This window comes from Nerophis ophidion, linkage group LG07 (genome assembly GCF_033978795.1).
Source record: "Nerophis ophidion isolate RoL-2023_Sa linkage group LG07, RoL_Noph_v1.0, whole genome shotgun sequence".
Taxonomy (NCBI): Eukaryota; Metazoa; Chordata; class Actinopteri; order Syngnathiformes; family Syngnathidae; genus Nerophis; species Nerophis ophidion.
This window is the reverse complement of record NC_084617.1, coordinates 78978316-78999766: the sequence shown is the minus strand read 5'-3', so window position 1 is coordinate 78999766 and position 21451 is coordinate 78978316. Positions and strand designations below refer to the sequence as shown.

Genomic DNA, 21451 nt, shown 5'->3' with positions numbered 1-21451 from the left:
CGACTTGTCCAGATTGCACCCTGCCTTCCACCCGATTGTAGCTGAAATAGGCACCAGCGACCCCAAAGGGAATATGTGATGGAAAATGGATGGATGGATGGATGGAAAATAACAATATTCTTTACATTTAAGGTAGTTGTGTTTCACTAAGCTAATTTCATTAGCAATGGGTGAATCAATCAATCAATCAAGTGAAGTGTGAATCAATAAACAGTGTGCATGTGCACCTAATGTGGTTTATGAAATCTATTTTCACACCGTGTCTGTGGCGACAACATCAAAATGTATATTTAAACAGTTTACATTGTCTGGAGAAGATGGGGCGTGGTTTCATTTGCAATCCGCCTCGGCAGATTAAAAAATGGGTCATAAAAGTGACTGTGAAGCAACATGTATGCAAAATGTACACCAAAGGATAGCAAATACATAAGATCTAGACTACAAGGAAGTGTTTTCAATGTAGATTACAATCATCAAAGGTGCCTTTAAGAGGAGTTCCATTCTGCAGCAAAATGTGATGAATTGAATGTCACAGTTGTGACACATTTTAGGTCATTAAAGACTATTACTATCTAGGATTTGGAGGCAAGATGATCATTCTACATTTAGTGTAAATAACCTTGGCGATACACTGTAGTTAGAAAGGTGCTAACCTGATGAATTCTGACTGATCTGGGTCATAAAGAGACATGAGCAGCTCAGCATCTTCTCCAATGTTGCATACAAAGTTTTTCAGGTTCATGAGTAGACTGTAGGTGTGCACAGTATTAAACAATGCTTGGCGCCTCATCTCAAGATTTTGTAGTCGTGTCTGCAAGTGAACCCCCATGTAGGGAGTGGAAAGAGAGAAGAGGTGAAACAGACAAATTCTGCTAATACCAATAACCTTAAGAATAAGCAGTGTTACCTTCTCCTCTTGTATTCTGTCATCAACACTGCGGGATGCAGTCTCATGGGCTCGAAACAGACTGACCGTGCTTGTGCAGTCAGGATCCAATGTGTTTCCTGCTTCATCTCGCACAACCAAGTCCAAGCCCAGGATCCTGGGTGCCATAAAGCGTAAAGTAGTACAAGATGGGGTACTGGAGTGTCACAGAGCCATGACTTACGCATACACACATTTTACAAATGTGTCAGAGGGCAAAAGCACGATTCGTACCGGTTTCCGTAATCTATCTTGGCAGTGACTTTCTTTTTGAGTTCTACAAGGTCATCCTTGGGTAGTGTTCCTGACACAATCTGTGATCGATATTCAATGAGACTGTAAGCCATCTTCTGAACAGTCCGGAACAGGGTAGCTTTGTTCGCCTGTCAGACAAAAAATGATGGACTTAAAATATCGAAAAAGTGCATTTACCAAGTAAAACAACCTGAATTCAAGCATATGGGTGTCCAGACAGACAGAAGGTGGAGTGTACATACCACAAAGAGCTTGTGCCATATCTGTGCCCATTCTCTCAGCGTAGCCCCCAGCTCCTGCACCAGTGGTAAGTCTGATGGAATAATTATTTCCTGCTGGCTACCAACCACAGAAGCAGAATAATAGGACATTGGAAAGATGTTTTATTGCTCACAGAACACATCACATTATAAAGTTTCAACAGAACAGGAGCATTGTATCTCTCTACATGATGAATAGATGGATGTTTTTCCTATCACAGCCAAGGAAAGCACTTCTGAAGCCACACTTAGGATAATTATAAATGTCCTGTTATGTCCCTGGCCGTACGTCAAACCAAAAGCAAAGTGTGTTATTACAAAGATGACATGTTTACTTGTGTGTGATCTTACCCTGTTCCCTCCACTGAAGCGTCCTTTAAATGGATGTAGGACGCCGGGAAAATGCCCTGAGAGGAAGCAATTAGTTGAAACATTAGGGTTGCTTATGTATTGGTAAAGTAACATCTTTAAACATTGGAATATTTGTCAATAAAAATAATCATTTAATTGCACTTCAAAGACAACTATTTTTGCTCTCTTCTCCCTCCAGTATGGAAGTAGAATTGTCTCACATCAACTGATATCAATATGATATTTATACATATGCATGTATTAATAAATATACAAATACAAATGTGATATACGAATAATTTGTATAAATAAACGCATATTTGTAAATATATTTTTGAAATTTGAAAATATCCATCCATCCATTTTCTACCGCTTATTCCCTTCATGGTCACAGGGGACGCTGGAGCCTACCTCAGCTACAATCGGGCGGAAGGCAGCGTACACTCTGGACAAGTCGCCACCTCATCGCAGGGCTGATTTGAAATTATTTACAAATAAAATGTCTTAATATAAAAATGTGACATATAAATAAATCAAGAATTTGTATAAACAAACATGTATTTGTAAATATATTTTTGAGATTTGAATATAAATATGCTTGATTTTGTTGTAGTATTTGTATTGAATTTGCATATGTGGATCGCTTTTTTGCTTTTGTGTGGATGAGACATTCCTCCCACAAAGCATAAATGTGAGCTCCACACTCCCCTGAACAACCAGCAGAGGGCACTGCAGCCGGAGCGGTCTGGGTCACAGAGCATTATGTCCATTTTATGCAAAATGCCTGGAGTTCTCTGCGCAAAAACAATCCACTTCTTTACAGAGAGAACGCACAACGGGCCTGAGTTTGCTAACGTTAGCGTTGTATTAGCTAATGCTAACTTATCCAGTTAATCTGAAAGACCTTGCTAGCTGCTTATTTTGTAGTATCACTGCCTTTTAAAGACCTAATCCCCATGTAGAAACTGATCTGTAATCAGTGCAATGTGTGTCAAATCATCATCATATGTCAATCATCATATGACCCTCCCTAGTGTGCCTGTGATTGGCTCGCCAGTGTCTGACCATGTCTGTGACCCAGACCGCGCTGGCTGCACTGCCCTCTGCTGGTTGTTCAGGGGAGTGTGTAGCTCACATGTATGCTTTGTGGGAGGAATGTCTCATCACGATCATGTGTCCTTACTACCTCAATTGGCAAAATGTCTTGAGAAATTATTTGTATATAGACTTGACAAACATGAGCATTGGATGAGCATCAGTATGGGTTCAGGAGTAATCCATCTACATCTCTAGCAGTGATAGACTTTGTAGAAAACATGGCTACAGCAATAGAAAAAAAGCAACACACCCTTGGAGTATTTATTGACTTATGTAAAGCTTTTGACACAATCGATCATTCCTTGCTTCTGCAAAAATTGGAAAATTATGGCATAAGAGGTGTTTCACAACGGTGGTTAAGTAGTTATTTAAGTAAGAGTAACAATATGTGGAAATTAATAAGACTAAATCAAAGCCAAGAAGAGTAACTTGTGAGGTTCCTCAAGGCTCGGTATTGAGACCTAAGTTATTTATACTTTACCTAAGTTATATTTGTTCAGTATCTAATAAATTAAAATGTATTATGTTTGCAGATGATACAAATTTGTTCAGGAGAAGACTTGAAGAAAGTGTTGAGGATAATAGAGGTTGAGTTAATTCAGCTAAAAAAAATGGTTTGATATTAATAAGTTATCATTAAATGAAAAGAAAACTAAATTATGGTGTTTATGGTGCAAGGACAAATTGTGAAGCAAAATTAAAATTAAATCAAGTGGAAACTGATAGAGTATATGAAAGTAAATTCTTGGGAATAATAATTGATCATAAACCGTGTTGGAAACCGCATATTGAATATATAAAGGGAAAAATATCCAAATCTATTGCTATTCTTTATAAAGTAAGACACATGCTGAATAGGAAATGCCTGCATATGTTGTATCATTCTTTTATTTTTCCATATTTAACGTATTGTGTTGAAATTTGGGGAAATGTTTATAAAACAAACATAGACCCAATAATAATACACAAAGTATGCTACTATGAACATACCAATCCATTATTTATAAGTTCAAATGTGTTAAAATGTTCAGAAATTGTTTTTAAAAACAATGGAAATGATGTTTGGAGTAAAGAACAACCGCCTTCCAGCTTGTATTCTCAGGCTATTTCATTTAAGAGGAGAAAACTATAATTTACGGGGGATATTGATTTTTGAAATAGGTAAAGTGAGAAGGAAAATAAAATACAAATGTATTACAGTTTTAGGAGTTAAATGGTGGAAGAAGCTCAGTGATGAGCTGAAGACATGTACTTTTAAGAAAACCTTGAAAGGCGAAATAATTGAAAATTATAAAATATAGTAACAATTACTTTCATCCCATTGATTTTTTTTTTTTAACGTTAATGTTCCAGGCAATCTTATTTTCAGTGAAGGAATAGGATAGGCAAATATAAGCTTTGGCTTCAGCCTTTTCCTTTTTCGGTCATTCTTTTTCTTTTCTTTTGTGTGTAAATGTGTATGATTGTTTACGCATAACCTGCACTGTCAAACTGATCACACAAAATGGTTGATTGATTTGATTGATTATATGACTGAATAAACCTATTTCATTCATTCATTCATCATCATCAAATGATTACATTTTTGATTACATTTACAATCAAAAACAGGATGACGGTGTAACAACATGAAAAATGATTTACTATTAGATAGATGGATAGTACTTTATTGATTCCTTCAGGGGAGTTCCTTCCTATTATTGGCTTTTGCCATTAATTTAAGCTCTACTGTGTCCAAGGACTTATTTCCTGATTATGTCAACAAGAAGAAAAACTGCAGCAAGCAGTGGTTGCTAGAAACTACAATATGAGCTGCATATTAATAATTTTGCCACTAATCCCAACTTTTACTGTAAATGAGAGAAACCATAATCATGTAATAAAGTGTAAGCATGTGATTGGGGACCATTGGTTAGTCAGCACAGTTAGACAGTATATGACATATGGTGTTATGGTTGTGAAGGCCAAAAGTGCTGGTGCGTGAAAAAGACCTCTTGACGGGGGTCGTGTAGGAATGACGCCGAATTTCCACTGAATGCGGACCGGCCGCGGACCGGCTTCACGGCGGGAGGGCGCCGCCATCGGCCGTCTGGCAATCCCCCCCGCCGTTCTGCTGCGGCTCTGTCGTGCAGCAAAATAGTGCATACTTTTAGGAGATCTCGCAAATCCACGCATAATCACGTGATAAGGTAGGTAGTAGTCAAGCCAACCACAAAACCTTCATTCTGTCCTTCCAGAGAAGCAGAAGCAAATAAACTTGGTCCTGCCACTTTTTTTTTTTTGCAGCAATCAAGCAACAATACAACAGTAACATCATCCCTAGCAGGCGGGTTACACAATCAGTCCTACTTGACACAGACCCCCAAATATCCCCATTTAGCTGCCCGAGATATGCCTGTCGTTATTCTTTAATTTTGGACCTCCGGAATCAGCATGTGCTCATCCATTTGTGTCGACAAGCTGAATTAAGTCTGAAAACCATTGACAGGTTAGAGTTAAAGTACCACTGATAGTCACACACACAATAGGTAGGTGTGGTGAAATGACCCTCTGCTTTTGACCCCTCACCCTTGTTCCACCGCCATGAAAATCCCTGCAGTAGGAGATATAAGCTATGACTGCTAATCAACAGTGTGGTGGGTGAGGGTCTGCACTGCAAAGTAAACACTCAAATAATAATTGCATTGTTCTCAATGCATATCACTTTATTTAAGCATCCTCTCAAGATGTTCTCATATATGAATAGTGATCATCATAGAACCATAATTGCCCTCTTAAGAGTTTAACAGTTAAAACATAAATATCTTGTTGGAGAACATATAATAAGGTCACATTGGTCATTTTGCAAGCCGTGTTAAGATGAGAAATGTGACGCGCTAATTAGGCTCCTACCTTATGTGATTTGTGGCGCAGCGTGTAGCCTCGATACCACCCTGAAGACAGTTCCATGAATGGAGAATAATGTTACACAGAGACAATGAGATGAGAATAATGACAGTGCAGGCAATCAGGGGTACAATGTGGCAGACTGCACACTCATTTCCATTATCAGATGGAGCATATTTAATGACAGATAGCGAATCATCGCATCGTAGTTCTTGCCGCGGCTTGCTTAGTGAAAGAATAGACGGATGTGTCGGGGCTTGTTGCATATTTATGCTCACTCACCTTCCAATTTCTCCAGTATGTGTACCGTGTCCCCCACCTGCAAGCACAGCTCCGGCTCACCACTGGGATCATAATTGTAGATTGCTAAAAGAATACAAAGACTTTGTTTAGGAGTTGGTCGTTACACAGGCAATCAGTTATTTTAATTCACTCCCTTGCCTACAAACGTAGTCATTTTGTAATTGGAACTATGCCCTGATAGCTGAAGACAAGGTTTAAAATGCTGTGTCTTTATACCATCTTTATTTCATCTATCATGTCATTGTGACCATGGGTCAATATTTACACCCTGCAGGTTGTGTGTCTCACTAGTAAAGCTCGAACTTCTTGGCCAGCAGTCATCCCCCAAGGTGACCCCGTGTACCGTGCTTTTAAATGACCACCATTACAGAGTTATGGCCGCAATCAAATGACAATACACAGGCAAACATATACAGCAAAAATATCATTTCCAAAGAGAAATCCAAAGCGCAGATCTTTCTTCATGACTTAAGGGAGCAGCACAGGCCTACAATGAGCAGGTCCTGACTTGCAATGGCCCGGGGCTACATTTCTCTGCACGCTTCAACGGGCTTAAGTAATCCTACATTGTTCTTAAGACCAAAACACTGAATGCTACAATTCTTCTCCTGCAATGAGTTTTAAAAAGCTAATCAGTTAAAGAGCTTTTGTACTCTGCTCTCTGGCTCTTATTACTTGTCAGAGTCATATCTAATAGCACAACTGCAAAGACTCGAGACTGCAAATGACATTTTAAGGGGAGTACTATTGTTGCAAAACCATTTGCAAATGTGTATTGCAATTTGTGCGTGCGTGTGTGCGTAAACAAAAAAAATGTATGTCCATGTGCTGATTTGTTTGTGAAATTAGGGCTGGGCGATATGGATAAAGTATCCATACATCCATCCATTTTCTACCGCTTGTCCCTTTTGGGGTCGCGGGGGGTGCTGGAGTCTATCTCAGCTGCATTCGGACGGAAGGCGGGGTACAGCCTGGACAAGTCGCCACCTCATCACAGGGCCAACACAGATAGACAGACAACATTCACATTCACACACTAGGGACCATTTAGTGTTGCCAGTCAACCTATCCCCAGGTGCATGTCTTTGGAGGTGGGAGGGGCCTATCCCCAGGTGCATGTCTTTGGAGGTGGGAGGGGCCTATCCCCAGGTGCATGTCTTAGGAGGTGGGAGGGGCCTATCCCCAGGTGCATGTCTTTGGAGGTGGGAGGAAGCCAGAGTACCCGGAGGGAACCCACGCAGTCACGGGGAGAACATGCAAACTCCACACAGAAAGATCCCGAACCCGGGATTGAACTCAGGACCTTCATATTGTGAGGCGCATGCACTAACCTCTGCTCCACTGTGCTGCCCAGGAAAAAGTAAATCTCCATATATTTTTTCTTCAACTCGATATTCGATATATATCTCGATATCTTTTCCGGTGAAAGTATACACATAAAGATATTCATTTTTGAGTGAGATTCACTGAAATTGAAGAGAATGACAAGTGTACTGTAAACAGTCAGTGGCACTTTTATTAACCTAGTTAGTCAAGCTGGGATTTACAGCACAGTTTAAGTAGCAGAGAATTACACAACATAAATAAAATTGCAAAATATTCTTTTTACGTAAAATAAGAAACATAGCTGTGCAAATGATACATTTTTGGCAGCATTTCTGGTGTGAAATATGGCCTGCTTGGCAACTCATGTGTCCAAATGTGGTCAAGTAGGACCTGGACATGGTTTACATTTGGAAAAAAATATATCGATGTATCTCACTAACTCTATATGGCCTAGCCCTATGTGAAAGTAAGTCAGCATGGCCGTGTTCCGATTAGTGTGTGTGTTTAAATGTGTGTTTGTAAATATAAATATTTGTGTGTCACATAAAAGGAACCTTTTTAACTGATGTTACACTTCCACCAAGGCTTATCTGTGCCTACGTGAGGAAATCTTTATGTGTAGAAGATATTTCTCTGTAACTTCACCTTTCCTTTGCCTATACGCACACCACTAGTGCGCACCTTGCACCCAGCGGTGTTAAGCATGTCAATGACGGGGAAGCAAAGTCTGGTAAAGTTAAACAGAGATAGGCACAAAGTTATTGCACCAATAACTCAATAACAAAATGTCTTTGAAACACAAGCAATGCCTCCTAACCACCGTGACTTTGGTAATGAGCTACAGACAGCAACACAACACAACAATTTGTCCCCGCAGCAGGAAATATAACGTTCTTCTACAAAGTGCAGCCTCCATATAAATGGTTTAACATTTCTAACTTCAAAAACTAAAAATACGCCCAAATTTAAGTAGTCTCATATTGATAATACCACATTTACTATTTTGGATGAATCATGTTTTGTGTATTTTTGAGGACAATTTTAAGTTGCCAAACAGTCCAACACTTTGGGATTTGGCAACATAACTGAGTTGTTCAATTTTGAGAAACTTTTTTACCTGAGCCAACAGACATTGTTGTAGAGTCCAATTAAAACTTCCATAGGTCTAGATTTAAATTAGTGGGACCACGAATACTAAATCAGAGTCCTTTGATGATCCCTAAATAATTGACCATACTGTAGCAGTAGATTAGTCAACAATTAAAAAGTGTCACAGCTGAACGGTTCGAGCAGCTGCTGGCAGCTCATTAAAGTTAAAGAAAATTAATGAAAGTCTTCAGTTTTGTACACTGACTGGATGAGAAGCCTAAAAAGACATTCCAAGTTATAGCAGAAGTGAATAATTGATTCTAGCAAGAAAGCTCTTCAGCCCAGACTATGGAAGACAGTAAATGTCAGGCTGCTTCAAAGAACTGGAAAAAAACTATTGTGTAATTTAGTCCCAGAGTCGCCCTCCATCTATTCTCCATAGAGCTGATCCAGCTGAGGCTGTCCATGCTGACTAAGAGAGCACCGACACAAGACTTCTGGAACCATCCCGGACCTGAGCAGCATTCACCCACCGTCTCCTGGACAAAATTGAGCGTACGTCAGAGCATTAATACGGTGAAAATGTGCTCCACTTAAGGCGAGGGTCAGCAAGCCGTGGCTCTAGAGTCGCCCTAGTGGCTCCCTGGACCTCTTTCAGAGATGTGTGAAAATGGAAAAAGATGAAGAAAAAAATATGTTTTTTGTTTTAACATAATTTCTGTAGGAGGACAAACATGACACAAACCTTCCTAATTGTTGTAAATCTCACTGTTTATGTTAGACATGATTCACTGATGAGAGGATTTGGCCAGCACCGTTTTGTCCTCCTCATTTCAGCGGTCCTTGAACTCATCGTAGTTTGTTTACATGTACAACTTTCTCTGAAGCTGCCACAGAAAGACGTGTTTCATGCCACTCCTTCTTTGTCTTGTTTTGTCCACCAAACATTTTATGCTGTGCGTGAATGCACAAAGGTGAGCTTTGTTGATATTAGTGACTTGTTGGAGTACTAATCAGGCATATTTGGTCAGTGCATGACTGCAAGTTAATCGATGCTAACATGCTATTTGGGCTAGCTGTGTGTACATATTGCATCATTATGCCTCGTTTGTAGCTATATTTGAGATCATTTATTTCCTTTACTTTTATCCTCTTTGTATATAATTTATATTTGCATGTCTCATAACACATTATCGGTATGTAATATTGGCTGCATTTTTCATAGTTATTTGTGAGCCATGTTGTTCCAGACCACAGCAAACTTTACCTAACTTGCAAAGATTGTAACAAATATATTAGAAGACAGACTGCCGTTTCCTTTAACTTTGACAAACACATCTATAACTTTGGCCATTCTGAGCCACTCATTTCCAGAAGTGACCTCATCCTCCATTTTACTAAGGATTTCCAATGTTGCAAAAATGTTTTGGATAAAAATTTAAATACAACATTTCTTTCAATGAAAATATGCGTCAGCCTTTGATAGTAGACTAATATAGCTAATAATATACACACTTACATCATGTGTTGCCTTTATTATAACCTTTCTAAGACTTTAAATTTTTTACGGCTCCATACAATTTATTATTTTTTATTTTTTTGTTTTTTTGGTCCAATATGGCTCTTTTAACATTTTGGGTTGCCCACCCCTGACTTAAGGTGTGAAGTTTGGCTATAACTAGAACAACTACTGGTAATAAAGACAAACCGCAGAAAAATTATCAACGGTTAGTATTACGTTTTCAAATGATCATAAGAGGGTGATTGATGATGGAACTTCAATAAACTCACAAACTGGTGACTGCTCTTAGCTTGGGGAGCATGCTAATCACTAGCTAGCCTGAATGCTAATATGAACACTTTTGATTGATTGACACTTGTATTAGTAGATTGCACAGTACAGTACATATTCTCTACAATTGACCACTAAATGGTAACACCCCAATAAGTTTTTCATCGTGTTTAAGTCGGGGTCCACCTTCATCAATTCATGGTGACAACACACAATATTAATATCTAGACAAAGACAGCTGTAGTTGCTCCCTCAGGAAACACACACACACACACACACACACACACACACACACACACACACACACACAGGCGTATAACTAGATCATGACGCTGGAGCATAATAAAGACTTTAAGAGGCATACCCCTGGATCATTAATGGCAGGAATTGAACCTCTGCATGCTGCACAGAAGTCAACCGAGTGAACCACTACACTACCAGTGAAACATTAGCACAGTAAACAATATACTATACATGCAAAAGAGCAGAATCTAAGCCCTGACAGGATTAGTGTTTCCAACTCCCCAGTAAAGAACATACAGTAGCTATTGGCTGGCATAAAAGTTGCAAGAAGTCATTAGATGACGTCATCACCTTATTTGCATATTTTTTTGCAATGGATGCTATTGGAGAGGGAAATAACGTCGGGGGAGAAATAAAAAGTGAATTTAAAAAATGCTAAGTATGATCTTCAGTTGATTCGTAGTTTGTGTTCTTTAAATGTAATTCCATTTTGTTTTGTATTGTTAAATGCAAACTAAAGACTGGAGGGCTGTGAATATTATTAGTAGACATTCTGCTGACTGGCTCATGAACAAACGATTAGGATGTTGCAGTGATTTATCTCAGTGTGACAGTGAACACACCTTTACATTTCAAATGACATCTAGTGTCGTAAGCCAGGGATCCCACTGAGGTAAAAATAAATAAGTATAGCAATTAAAAAGTCAGTCGGGATTCAAAGGGGCCCTTCGATGTTGCAACATAAACGCAAGGATGGCTTGGTGTAACAATTGCAGACTTCTAGCAGGATGTCTCCCTGTTAGAGCAGAATATTAAGTTAAGTTCAAGCACCCATGATAGTCACACACACACACACACACACTAGGTGTGGCAAAATTCTTCTCTGCATTTGACCCATCACCCTTGATCACCCGCTGGGAGGTGAGGGGAGCAGTGAGCAACAGCGGTGGCCGGGTCCAGGAATCATTTTGGGTGATTTAACCCCCAATTCCAAGCCTTGATGCTGAGTGCCAAGCAGGGAGGTCATGGCTCCCATTTTTATAGTCTTTGCTATGACTCGGCTGGGGTTTGAACTCACAACCTACCCATCTCGGGGCGGACACCCTAACCACTGAGTACTAAGATACATTTAGACAGCATGGACACGGCAGTTAGAGAAGGCTGCGCTAGGCCTACTGCATGGTTAGCACAGCTAGCTTTGGCTCTAAGCAGCCAAGTAGGGAAGCGTGAACAAGTCAGTCGGTGTCGGCTGCACTCGGTCTGCTACCCTGCTGAGCTCTCAGCACCCAGCTAACCAACATCTGCTGGAGAGTGGCCGAGCTAGCGCTGTTATCCGGAATCTAAAAAACAACAACATTTTGGCTAAAAACATAGCGGACTTGCGCTAGGTAGTGGACATCTGGGATGCCTGGCAGCTGCAGCTTTGAGGGCTTTGGAACGAGGGAGGGGCAGAGGGCAGTATCCGTCGCTGCTGGTTGGGGACACTTTCACCTCAGAGTCTCCAGGACACTAGAAAAGTCTATGAGACACAAGAACAACTTCCAATAACAGGGGAGAAGATCGCTAGATTTGTTGCTGTAGTAGCTGTTGACAAAAAAGTCACCAAGAGGATTTGGAAAGTCGCAAGATTTAGTGATGTAGTCACCAAGACTGGACATAAATAGCACACTTGTCTGTACTGTAAATAAGTTATTATCAAAATTAAACAAAATAACATTTCAAAAGTAAATCAATTTATCAAGTAATTAAAGGCAACCTCTTATCAGGAAAGACAACTCCAAACAATAAACGATCTATGCGGAAAAAGTCTCTGCTTTCAAATCCACTGTCTCGACCAGGGAGGCCCAATAAGTCCACGGTGCCAGCCAGCCATTCCAAAAGTCATCCTAAAAATCAGCAATTATCAATCTTTGCTATAGGGTTGGGTGATATGTGGAATATACTGGATATATCGCAGGTTTGTCTCTGTGCGATATAGAAAATGACTATATGGTGATATCGGAGTATATGTTCTCACGCAGTTGCTTTTAGCTGCGGGCATTACACTACAGGCTCTTCTCACTCTTTGTCTCTGCTTCTCACCGACAGCAAGCGCACCTTCTTACATACCTCACATACTGTCACCTCATACCTCACATACTGTCACCTCATACCTCACATACTGTCACCTCATACCTCACATACTGTCACCTCATACCTCACATACTGTCACCTCATACCTCACATACTGTCACCTCATACCTCACATACTGTCACCTCATACCTCACATGCTGTCACCTCATACCTCACATACTGTCACCTCATACCTCACATACTGTCACCTCATACCTCACATACTGTCACCTCATACCTCACATACTGTCACCTCATTCGTCACATACTGTCACCTCATACCTCACATACTGTCACCTCATACCTCACATACTGTCACCTCATACCTCACATACTGTCACCTCATACCTCACATACTGTCACCTCATACCTCACATACTGTCACCTCATACCTCACATACTGTCACCTCATACCTCACATACTGTCACCTCATACCTCACATACTGTCACCTCATACCTCACATACTGTCACCTCATACCTCACATACTGTCACCTCATACCTCACATACTGTCACCTCATTCGTCACATACTGTCACCTCATACCTCACATACTGTCACCTCATACCTCACATACTGTCACCTCATACCTCACATACTGTCACCTCATACCTCACATACTGTCACCTCATACCTCACATACTGTCACCTCATACCTCACATACTGTCACCTCATACCTCACATACTGTCACCTCATACCTCACATACTGTCACCTCATACCTCACATACTGTCACCTCATTCGTCACATACTGTCACCTCATACCTCACATACTGTCACCTCATACCTCACATACTGTCACCTCATACCTCACATACTGTCACCTCATACCTCACATACTGTCACCTCATACCTCACATACTGTCACCTCATACCTCACATACTGTCACCTCATACCTCACATACTGTCACCTCATACCTCACATACTGTCACCTCATTCGTCACATACTGTCACCTCATACCTCACATACTGTCACCTCATACCTCACATACTGTCACCTCATACCTCACATACTGTCACCTCATTCGTCACATACTGTCACCTCATACCTCACATACTGTCACCTCATACCTCACATACTGTCACCTCATACCTCACATACTGTCACCTCATACCTCACATACTGTCACCTCATACCTCACATACTGTCACCTCATACCTCACATACTGTCACCTCATACCTCACATACTGTCACCTCATACCTCACATACTGTCACCTCATTCGTCACATACTGTCACCTCATACCTCACATACTGTCACCTCATACCTCACATACTGTCACCTCATACCTCACATACTGTCACCTCATACCTCACATACTGTCACCTCATACCTCACATACTGTCACCTCATACCTCACATACTGTCACCTCATACCTCACATACTGTCACCTCATTCGTCACATACTGTCACCTCATACCTCACATACTGTCACCTCATACCTCACATACTGTCACCTCATACCTCACATACTGTCACCTCATACCTCACATACTGTCACCTCATACCTCACATACTGTCACCTCATACCTCACATACTGTCACCTCATACCTCACATACTGTCACCTCATACCTCACATACTGTCACCTCATACCTCACATACTGTCACCTCATACCTCACATACTGTCACCTCATTCGTCACATACTGTCACCTCATACCTCACATACTGTCACCTCATACCTCACATACTGTCACCTCATACCTCACATACTGTCACCTCATACCTCACATACTGTCACCTCATACCTCACATACTGTCACCTCATACCTCACATACTGTCACCTCATACCTCACATACTGTCACCTCATACCTCACATACTGTCACCTCATACCTCACATACTGTCACCTCATTCGTCACATACTGTCACCTCATACCTCACATACTGTCACCTCATACCTCACATACTGTCACCTCATACCTCACATACTGTCACCTCATACCTCACATACTGTCACCTCATACCTCACATACTGTCACCTCATACCTCACATACTGTCACCTCATACCTCACATACTGTCACCTCATTCGTCACATACTGTCACCTCATACCTCACATACTGTCACCTCATACCTCACATACTGTCACCTCATACCTCACATACTGTCACCTCATACCTCACATACTGTCACCTCATACCTCACATACTGTCACCTCATACCTCACATACTGTCACCTCATACCTCACATACTGTCACCTCATTCGTCACATACTGTCACCTCATACCTCACATACTGTCACCTCACATACTGTCACCTCATACCTCACATACTGTCACCTCATACCTCACATACTGTCACCTCATACCTCACATACTGTCACCTCATACCTCACATGCTGTCACCTCATACCTCACATACTGTCACCTCATACCTCACATACTGTCACCTCATACCTCACATACTGTCACCTCATACCTCACATACTGTCACCTCATTCGTCACATACTGTCACCTCATACCTCACATACTGTCACCTCATACCTCACATACTGTCACCTCATACCTCACATACTGTCACCTCATACCTCACATACTGTCACCTCATACCTCACATACTGTCACCTCATACCTCACATACTGTCACCTCACATACTGTCACCTCATACCTCACATACCTCATTCGTCACATACTGTCACCTCATTCGTCACATACTGTCACCTCATACCTCACATACTGTCACCTCATACGTCACATACCGTCACCTCACATACTGTCACCTCATACCTCACATACCTCATTCGTCACATACTGTCACCTCATTCGTCACATACTGTCACCTCATACCTCACATACTGTCACCTCATACCTCACATACTGTCACCTCATACCTCACATACTGTCACCTCATTCGTCACATACTGTCACCTCATACCTCACATACTGTCACCTCACATACTGTCACCTCATACCTCACATACTGTCACCTCATACCTCACATACTGTCACCTCATACCTCACATACTGTCACCTCATACCTCACATACTGTCACCTCATACATCACATACTGTCACCTCATACCTCACATACTGTCACCTCACACCTCACATACTGTCACCTCATACTTCACATACTGTCACCTCACACGTCACATACTGTCACCTCATACCTCACATACTGTCACCTCATTCGTCACATACTGTCACCTCATACCTCACATACTGTCACCTCATACCTCACATACTGTCACCTCATACCTCACATACTGTCACCTCATACCTCACATACTGTCACCTCATTCGTCACATACTGTCACCTCATACCTCACATACTGTCACCTCACATACTGTCACCTCATACCTCACATACTGTCACCTCATACCTCACATACTGTCACCTCATACCTCACATACTGTCACCTCATACCTCACATACTGTCACCTCATTCGTCACATACTGTCACCTCATACCTCACATACTGTCACCTCACATACTGTCACCTCATACCTCACATACTGTCACCTCATACCTCACATACTGTCACCTCATACCTCACATACTGTCACCTCATACCTCACATGCTGTCACCTCATACCTCACATACTGTCACCTCATACCTCACATACTGTCACCTCATACCTCACATACTGTCACCTCATACCTCACATACTGTCACCTCATTCGTCACATACTGTCACCTCATACCTCACATACTGTCACCTCATACCTCACATACTGTCACCTCATACCTCACATACTGTCACCTCATACCTCACATACTGTCACCTCATACCTCACATACTGTCACCTCATACCTCACATACTGTCACCTCACATACTGTCACCTCATACCTCACATACCTCATTCGTCACATACTGTCACCTCATTCGTCACATACTGTCACCTCATACCTCACATACTGTCACCTCATACGTCACATACCGTCACCTCACATACTGTCACCTCATACCTCACATACCTCATTCGTCACATACTGTCACCTCATTCGTCACATACTGTCACCTCATACCTCACATACTGTCACCTCATACCTCACATACTGTCACCTCATACCTCACATACTGTCACCTCATTCGTCACATACTGTCACCTCATACCTCACATACTGTCACCTCACATACTGTCACCTCATACCTCACATACTGTCACCTCATACCTCACATACTGTCACCTCATACCTCACATACTGTCACCTCATACCTCACATACTGTCACCTCATACATCACATACTGTCACCTCATACCTCACATACTGTCACCTCACACCTCACATACTGTCACCTCATACTTCACATACTGTCACCTCACACGTCACATACTGTCACCTCATACCTCACATACTGTCACCTCATTCGTCACATACTGTCACCTCATACCTCACATACTGTCACCTCATACCTCACATACTGTCACCTCATACCTCACATACTGTCACCTCATACCTCACATACTGTCACCTCATTCGTCACATACTGTCACCTCATACCTCACATACTGTCACCTCACATACTGTCACCTCATACCTCACATACTGTCACCTCATACCTCACATACTGTCACCTCATACCTCACATACTGTCACCTCATACCTCACATACTGTCACCTCATACCTCACATACTGTCACCTCATACATCACATACTGTCACCTCATACCTCACATACTGTCACCTCACACCTCACATACTGTCACCTCATACTTCACATACTGTCACCTCACACGTCACATACTGTCACCTCATACCTCACATACTGTCACCTCATTCGTCACATACTGTCACCTCATACCTCACATACTGTCACCTCATACCTCACATACTGTCACCTCATACCTCACATACTGTCACCTCACATACTGTCACCTCATACCTCACATACCTCATTCGTCACATACTGTCACCTCATTCGTCACATACTGTCACCTCATACCTCACATACTGTCACCTCATACCTCACATACTGTCACCTCATACCTCACATACTGTCACCTCATACCTCACATACTGTCACCTCATTCGTCACATACTGTCACCTCATACCTCACATACTGTCACCTCACATACTGTCACCTCATACCTCACATACTGTCACCTCATACCTCACATACTGTCACCTCATACCTCACATACTGTCACCTCATACATCACATACTGTCACCTCATACCTCACATACTGTCACCTCACACCTCACATACTGTCACCTCATACCTCACATACTGTCACCTCATTCGTCACATACTGTCACCTCATACCTCACATACTGTCACCTCATACCTCACATACTGTCACCTCACACGTCACATACTGTCACCTCATACCTCACATACTGTCACCTCATACCTCACATACTGTCACCTCATTCGTCACATACTGTCACCTCATACCTCACATACTGTCACCTCATACCTCACATACGTATACGCCCTCGTGGAGCAGAGAGGTAGCAGCATAGGTAACGTTAATTGTGATGCTAGCGGAGCCATGCGAGTGGTAATACGAGAGAAAGAAGGTGTGAATGAAGGAAGAATTCCCAAGAAAAACAGCAGAGGGTCCATCGTCTGGCGGTGGTTTGGCTTCAAGTAGGAATAAGGCAGACAACCGTAATTTGTCAAGTGTAGGGCAAAAGCGTTGCTACCAAAAGTAGCATTACTGCTAATATGTAACATCATTTGAAAAGTCACCTGCTAGAGAGTGAAGAGTGCTTACTCCGCATGTCAACATCTCCATTCCGTGTTAAACGCCCACATCATCAAAATGCTGAGGCAAACATTTCCACATCAACACCGTATGAAAAAAATAGTCAACAACAAAAGGAGATAACGTCCGCAGGAACCTACCACATAGCGAAGGACAAACACAATTTGAATTCCTATTACCGTATTTCCTTGAATAGCCGCCGGGCATGTAATATGCGCCTGCCTTGAATTACTGCCGGGTCAAACCCGCTCCCCAAATGTATTAGCACATGCTTACTTTTACCGCCAGGTCAAATTCGTGACGTCACGAGTGACGCTTCCCCTGTCGTCATTTTCAAAATGGCGAAGGAGTTTTTTTTGCTTTTACTATGTGTAAACCAGGGGTCTTGGTCCACAGTCATCATTCCGCGACGTTTTCAACAAGAAACTCAGCGGGAAATTTAAAATTGTAATTTATTAAACTAAAGCGGCCGTATTGGCATGTGTTGCAATGTTAATATTTCATCATTGATATATAAACTATGAGACTGCGTGGTGGCTAGTAGTGGCTTTCAGTAGGCCTTGAATGTAGATTAATACAACATGCCAAAGCAATTCCAAGAATCAATGTTGATATGCTTTTTAGGACCTATACCAATTCATAGCAATCTGAATGAAGGCACAAAAGGTGTTGACATTGAACGCAACAGACTATTGAGGAGCAGAATCAAGGTAAAGGAACATAACTGCATGCTTTTTTTATGAGTAATAGCATTAGTCTGAACACCAATCCCTCAGTATTAAAACTATTTACCATGCCCAGCAGGATTTTTACAGTTTTCACAACAAAGAGGAAAAATTACTGCGTGAACTTTAAGTTAAATACACATAAATATAAGCACATTTTTACTATCTGTTTTTGTAATGTAATGCAATGATCATGTGTGCTAGGTAACAGGGGTTTGTTTGTATATGACTGCTCAAAAAAGGAGGTTTTTGCTCAACACAGCCATAAAACTGAATTATGGATGAAGATAGGCCAAGCACATACATTGAACTATTCTACAAATATATCCAACTAAAATAATCTGTGACCAGACTACTTGTGCTTGATAAAGTAGTTATTCTAATGCATAATGATATTGTTCAATTGAATTAAAAAAAGTGTCATCAATGATAGCAGAAAATAGCAAATGGACAGTGTAAGCGTGTTATTAATGTAAACACTGACTATATATAAAGAAACAACACAAATAGTTTATTTGTTTGTGTTATTTAACTCTGTATTTAAAAGTTTACATTTCAGTTACAAAAATACAAGTTTATTTCATTTGAAGGAGTATGCTTGCATTAATATGTGGTTACATCAGTGGTTAAATTGGTCTAAAAATACTGTTGACAATATTATCGTTTATGGACAATAATTTGAAGGATAACATATTGTCGAGCAAAACATTTGATCAGCCTAGACCTATTTGTACGACAATAAAGTTATTTAACTCCTTGAATTAGATGTGAACAAAGTAGGCAATGAGGTGTGCATAATGGTTATTAAGCATTTAGGAGCAGCATAGTTCAGTTTGCTGTGGTACAGTTCGGCAAAGTACAGTAAACAATTTGCCTGGGTTTGGTATGCTGGTGATAGCTGCCTCAGTTATGTAAATAGTCTGCTATCATAACACCTGTGTGACACTTTGAGATGCCAATGAATTGCACAAAGAAAATACATTTTTTTTAAAACACCGTAAATGTGCATCCAATGTTGTTGATCTCGGGACTTACAAAGATTTGTATTGCTAGAAGATAAGTTAAGTTTGACCAGAGGCTGTAGTTTCCACCAAATGTTGCTCACACAGAGGCAACAATTCTTTGTCAGAAAGTCAACATAATGTGGCTTAAAGGACATGACATCATGAACAGTATGTTGAGATATATTCATGGGGACCTCCAATATACGGTATCATCCACAGGGGGCATAATTCTGTTCAATAAAATACTGGCCTCTGAAAGGAGTTAAGAACAGAGGGACGTTTTTTTTTCATAGATGCCATAAAATGTGCATATAGAGTTAACAATTAAGCCAGCATTTATTCCCCTATGTCTATCACACTAAAACCAACAAAGTGGGACACCGCCGTGTCTTTTAATACATTTAAATGCAGTCCAGATTTGATCATTTTTTACTAGTTAGAAATAATAAATGATTCATCAAAGCAACATAATACAAATCACAGCTTTTTTTTATCAATTGTTGCAGCTCTACTCAGGCTGCAGAATTTTGAAAAAAACCTAATCGTGAGTTGTCTCTCCAAACTTGCGATAGTAATTAAATTTGCAATTGTTTTCTATATGTCATACATACAAATACATACAAATGTGAAGGAAGACATGTTACTTTTAGACTGTCAACCAACAGTTTCTTGTCTCAAGGTGCATTAGAACAATACGCAATAATTTACTTTAAAACATATTTGGCTTTGAGCAGACAGACTCAGAGCTTTTGTCTAAATTATGCTCTTAAACTGAAGATATAACCCATAAAAACTACATAGTGAATATAATGTAATGTAATCATGATATATAATAATAATAATAGTGCAAATAACCATTTAAAAAGGATACAAACATTTATTTCATGTAGAATTGTTTACCACAGTACTTTAATTGGAAAGTAAATAACTTTTACTTTTCCTAAATAGATAAATAAAAACAGAAAATGCACACATTTTTGTAAGCAAAAACTTTACTTAAATAAATATTGAAAATCTTAAAGTGCAGTTATTTCCCCGTTGCAAAAACGAGGTCGGGTTGTCTTTGTTTATTGCCATCACGTGATGGCGGCATTTTTACTCGTTTGTCCGTGTTAATGGGCGTATATTGCCCATCCTATTTGAAGCTCAAATATCACCACAACAGGATATTTCACTTTGTAAAAAAGTCAACCTTTTGCTGTTATTCATCAAAGTAATTAAAACCTTGATGTCGATTAATTGTGCAGCCCCCAGCCCCACTTCTTGTGCCATGGATGGATGATATACGATATCTATTATATAACCTTGGCTGATGATAGAGCTTTTGATACAGTATTGTGATAATGCATTTTGATGACACGTTCTAGCGGACAAGCGAACGACCGGGTCCTTGGTGTACTGTAGCGTC

At 40.7% G+C, this 21451-nt stretch overlaps 1 protein-coding gene and 1 long non-coding RNA gene across 6 annotated transcripts in view; both read right to left on the bottom strand.

The window, feature by feature from the left end:
• The window catches only part of LOC133556890 (dedicator of cytokinesis protein 5-like), a 44722-nt gene extending 43205 nt beyond the window's left edge, over nucleotides 1-1517 (bottom strand). For all 5 annotated transcript variants that reach the window (XR_009807632.1, XM_061907237.1, XM_061907239.1 and 2 more), the window contains exons 1-4: nucleotides 1423-1517; nucleotides 1160-1308; nucleotides 908-1043; nucleotides 654-811 (exon numbers count right to left, since the gene is read on the bottom strand). Coding sequence is in view for 4 of the 5 variants with exons in the window: in XM_061907237.1 (XP_061763221.1) it covers nucleotides 654-811; nucleotides 908-1043; nucleotides 1160-1272 (407 nt within the window). In the remaining variant the exon portion in view is untranslated. The remainder of the gene's footprint in view (nucleotides 1-653; nucleotides 812-907; nucleotides 1044-1159; nucleotides 1309-1422) is intronic.
• Nucleotides 1518-1832: 315 nt separating this feature from the next.
• Nucleotides 1833-21451, bottom strand: part of LOC133556891 (uncharacterized) — a 32628-nt gene continuing 13009 nt past the window's right edge. The window contains exons 2-4 of the long non-coding RNA XR_009807633.1: nucleotides 6058-6141; nucleotides 5782-5822; nucleotides 1833-1847 (exon numbers count right to left, since the gene is read on the bottom strand). This is a non-coding gene — a long non-coding RNA (uncharacterized LOC133556891). The remainder of the gene's footprint in view (nucleotides 1848-5781; nucleotides 5823-6057; nucleotides 6142-21451) is intronic.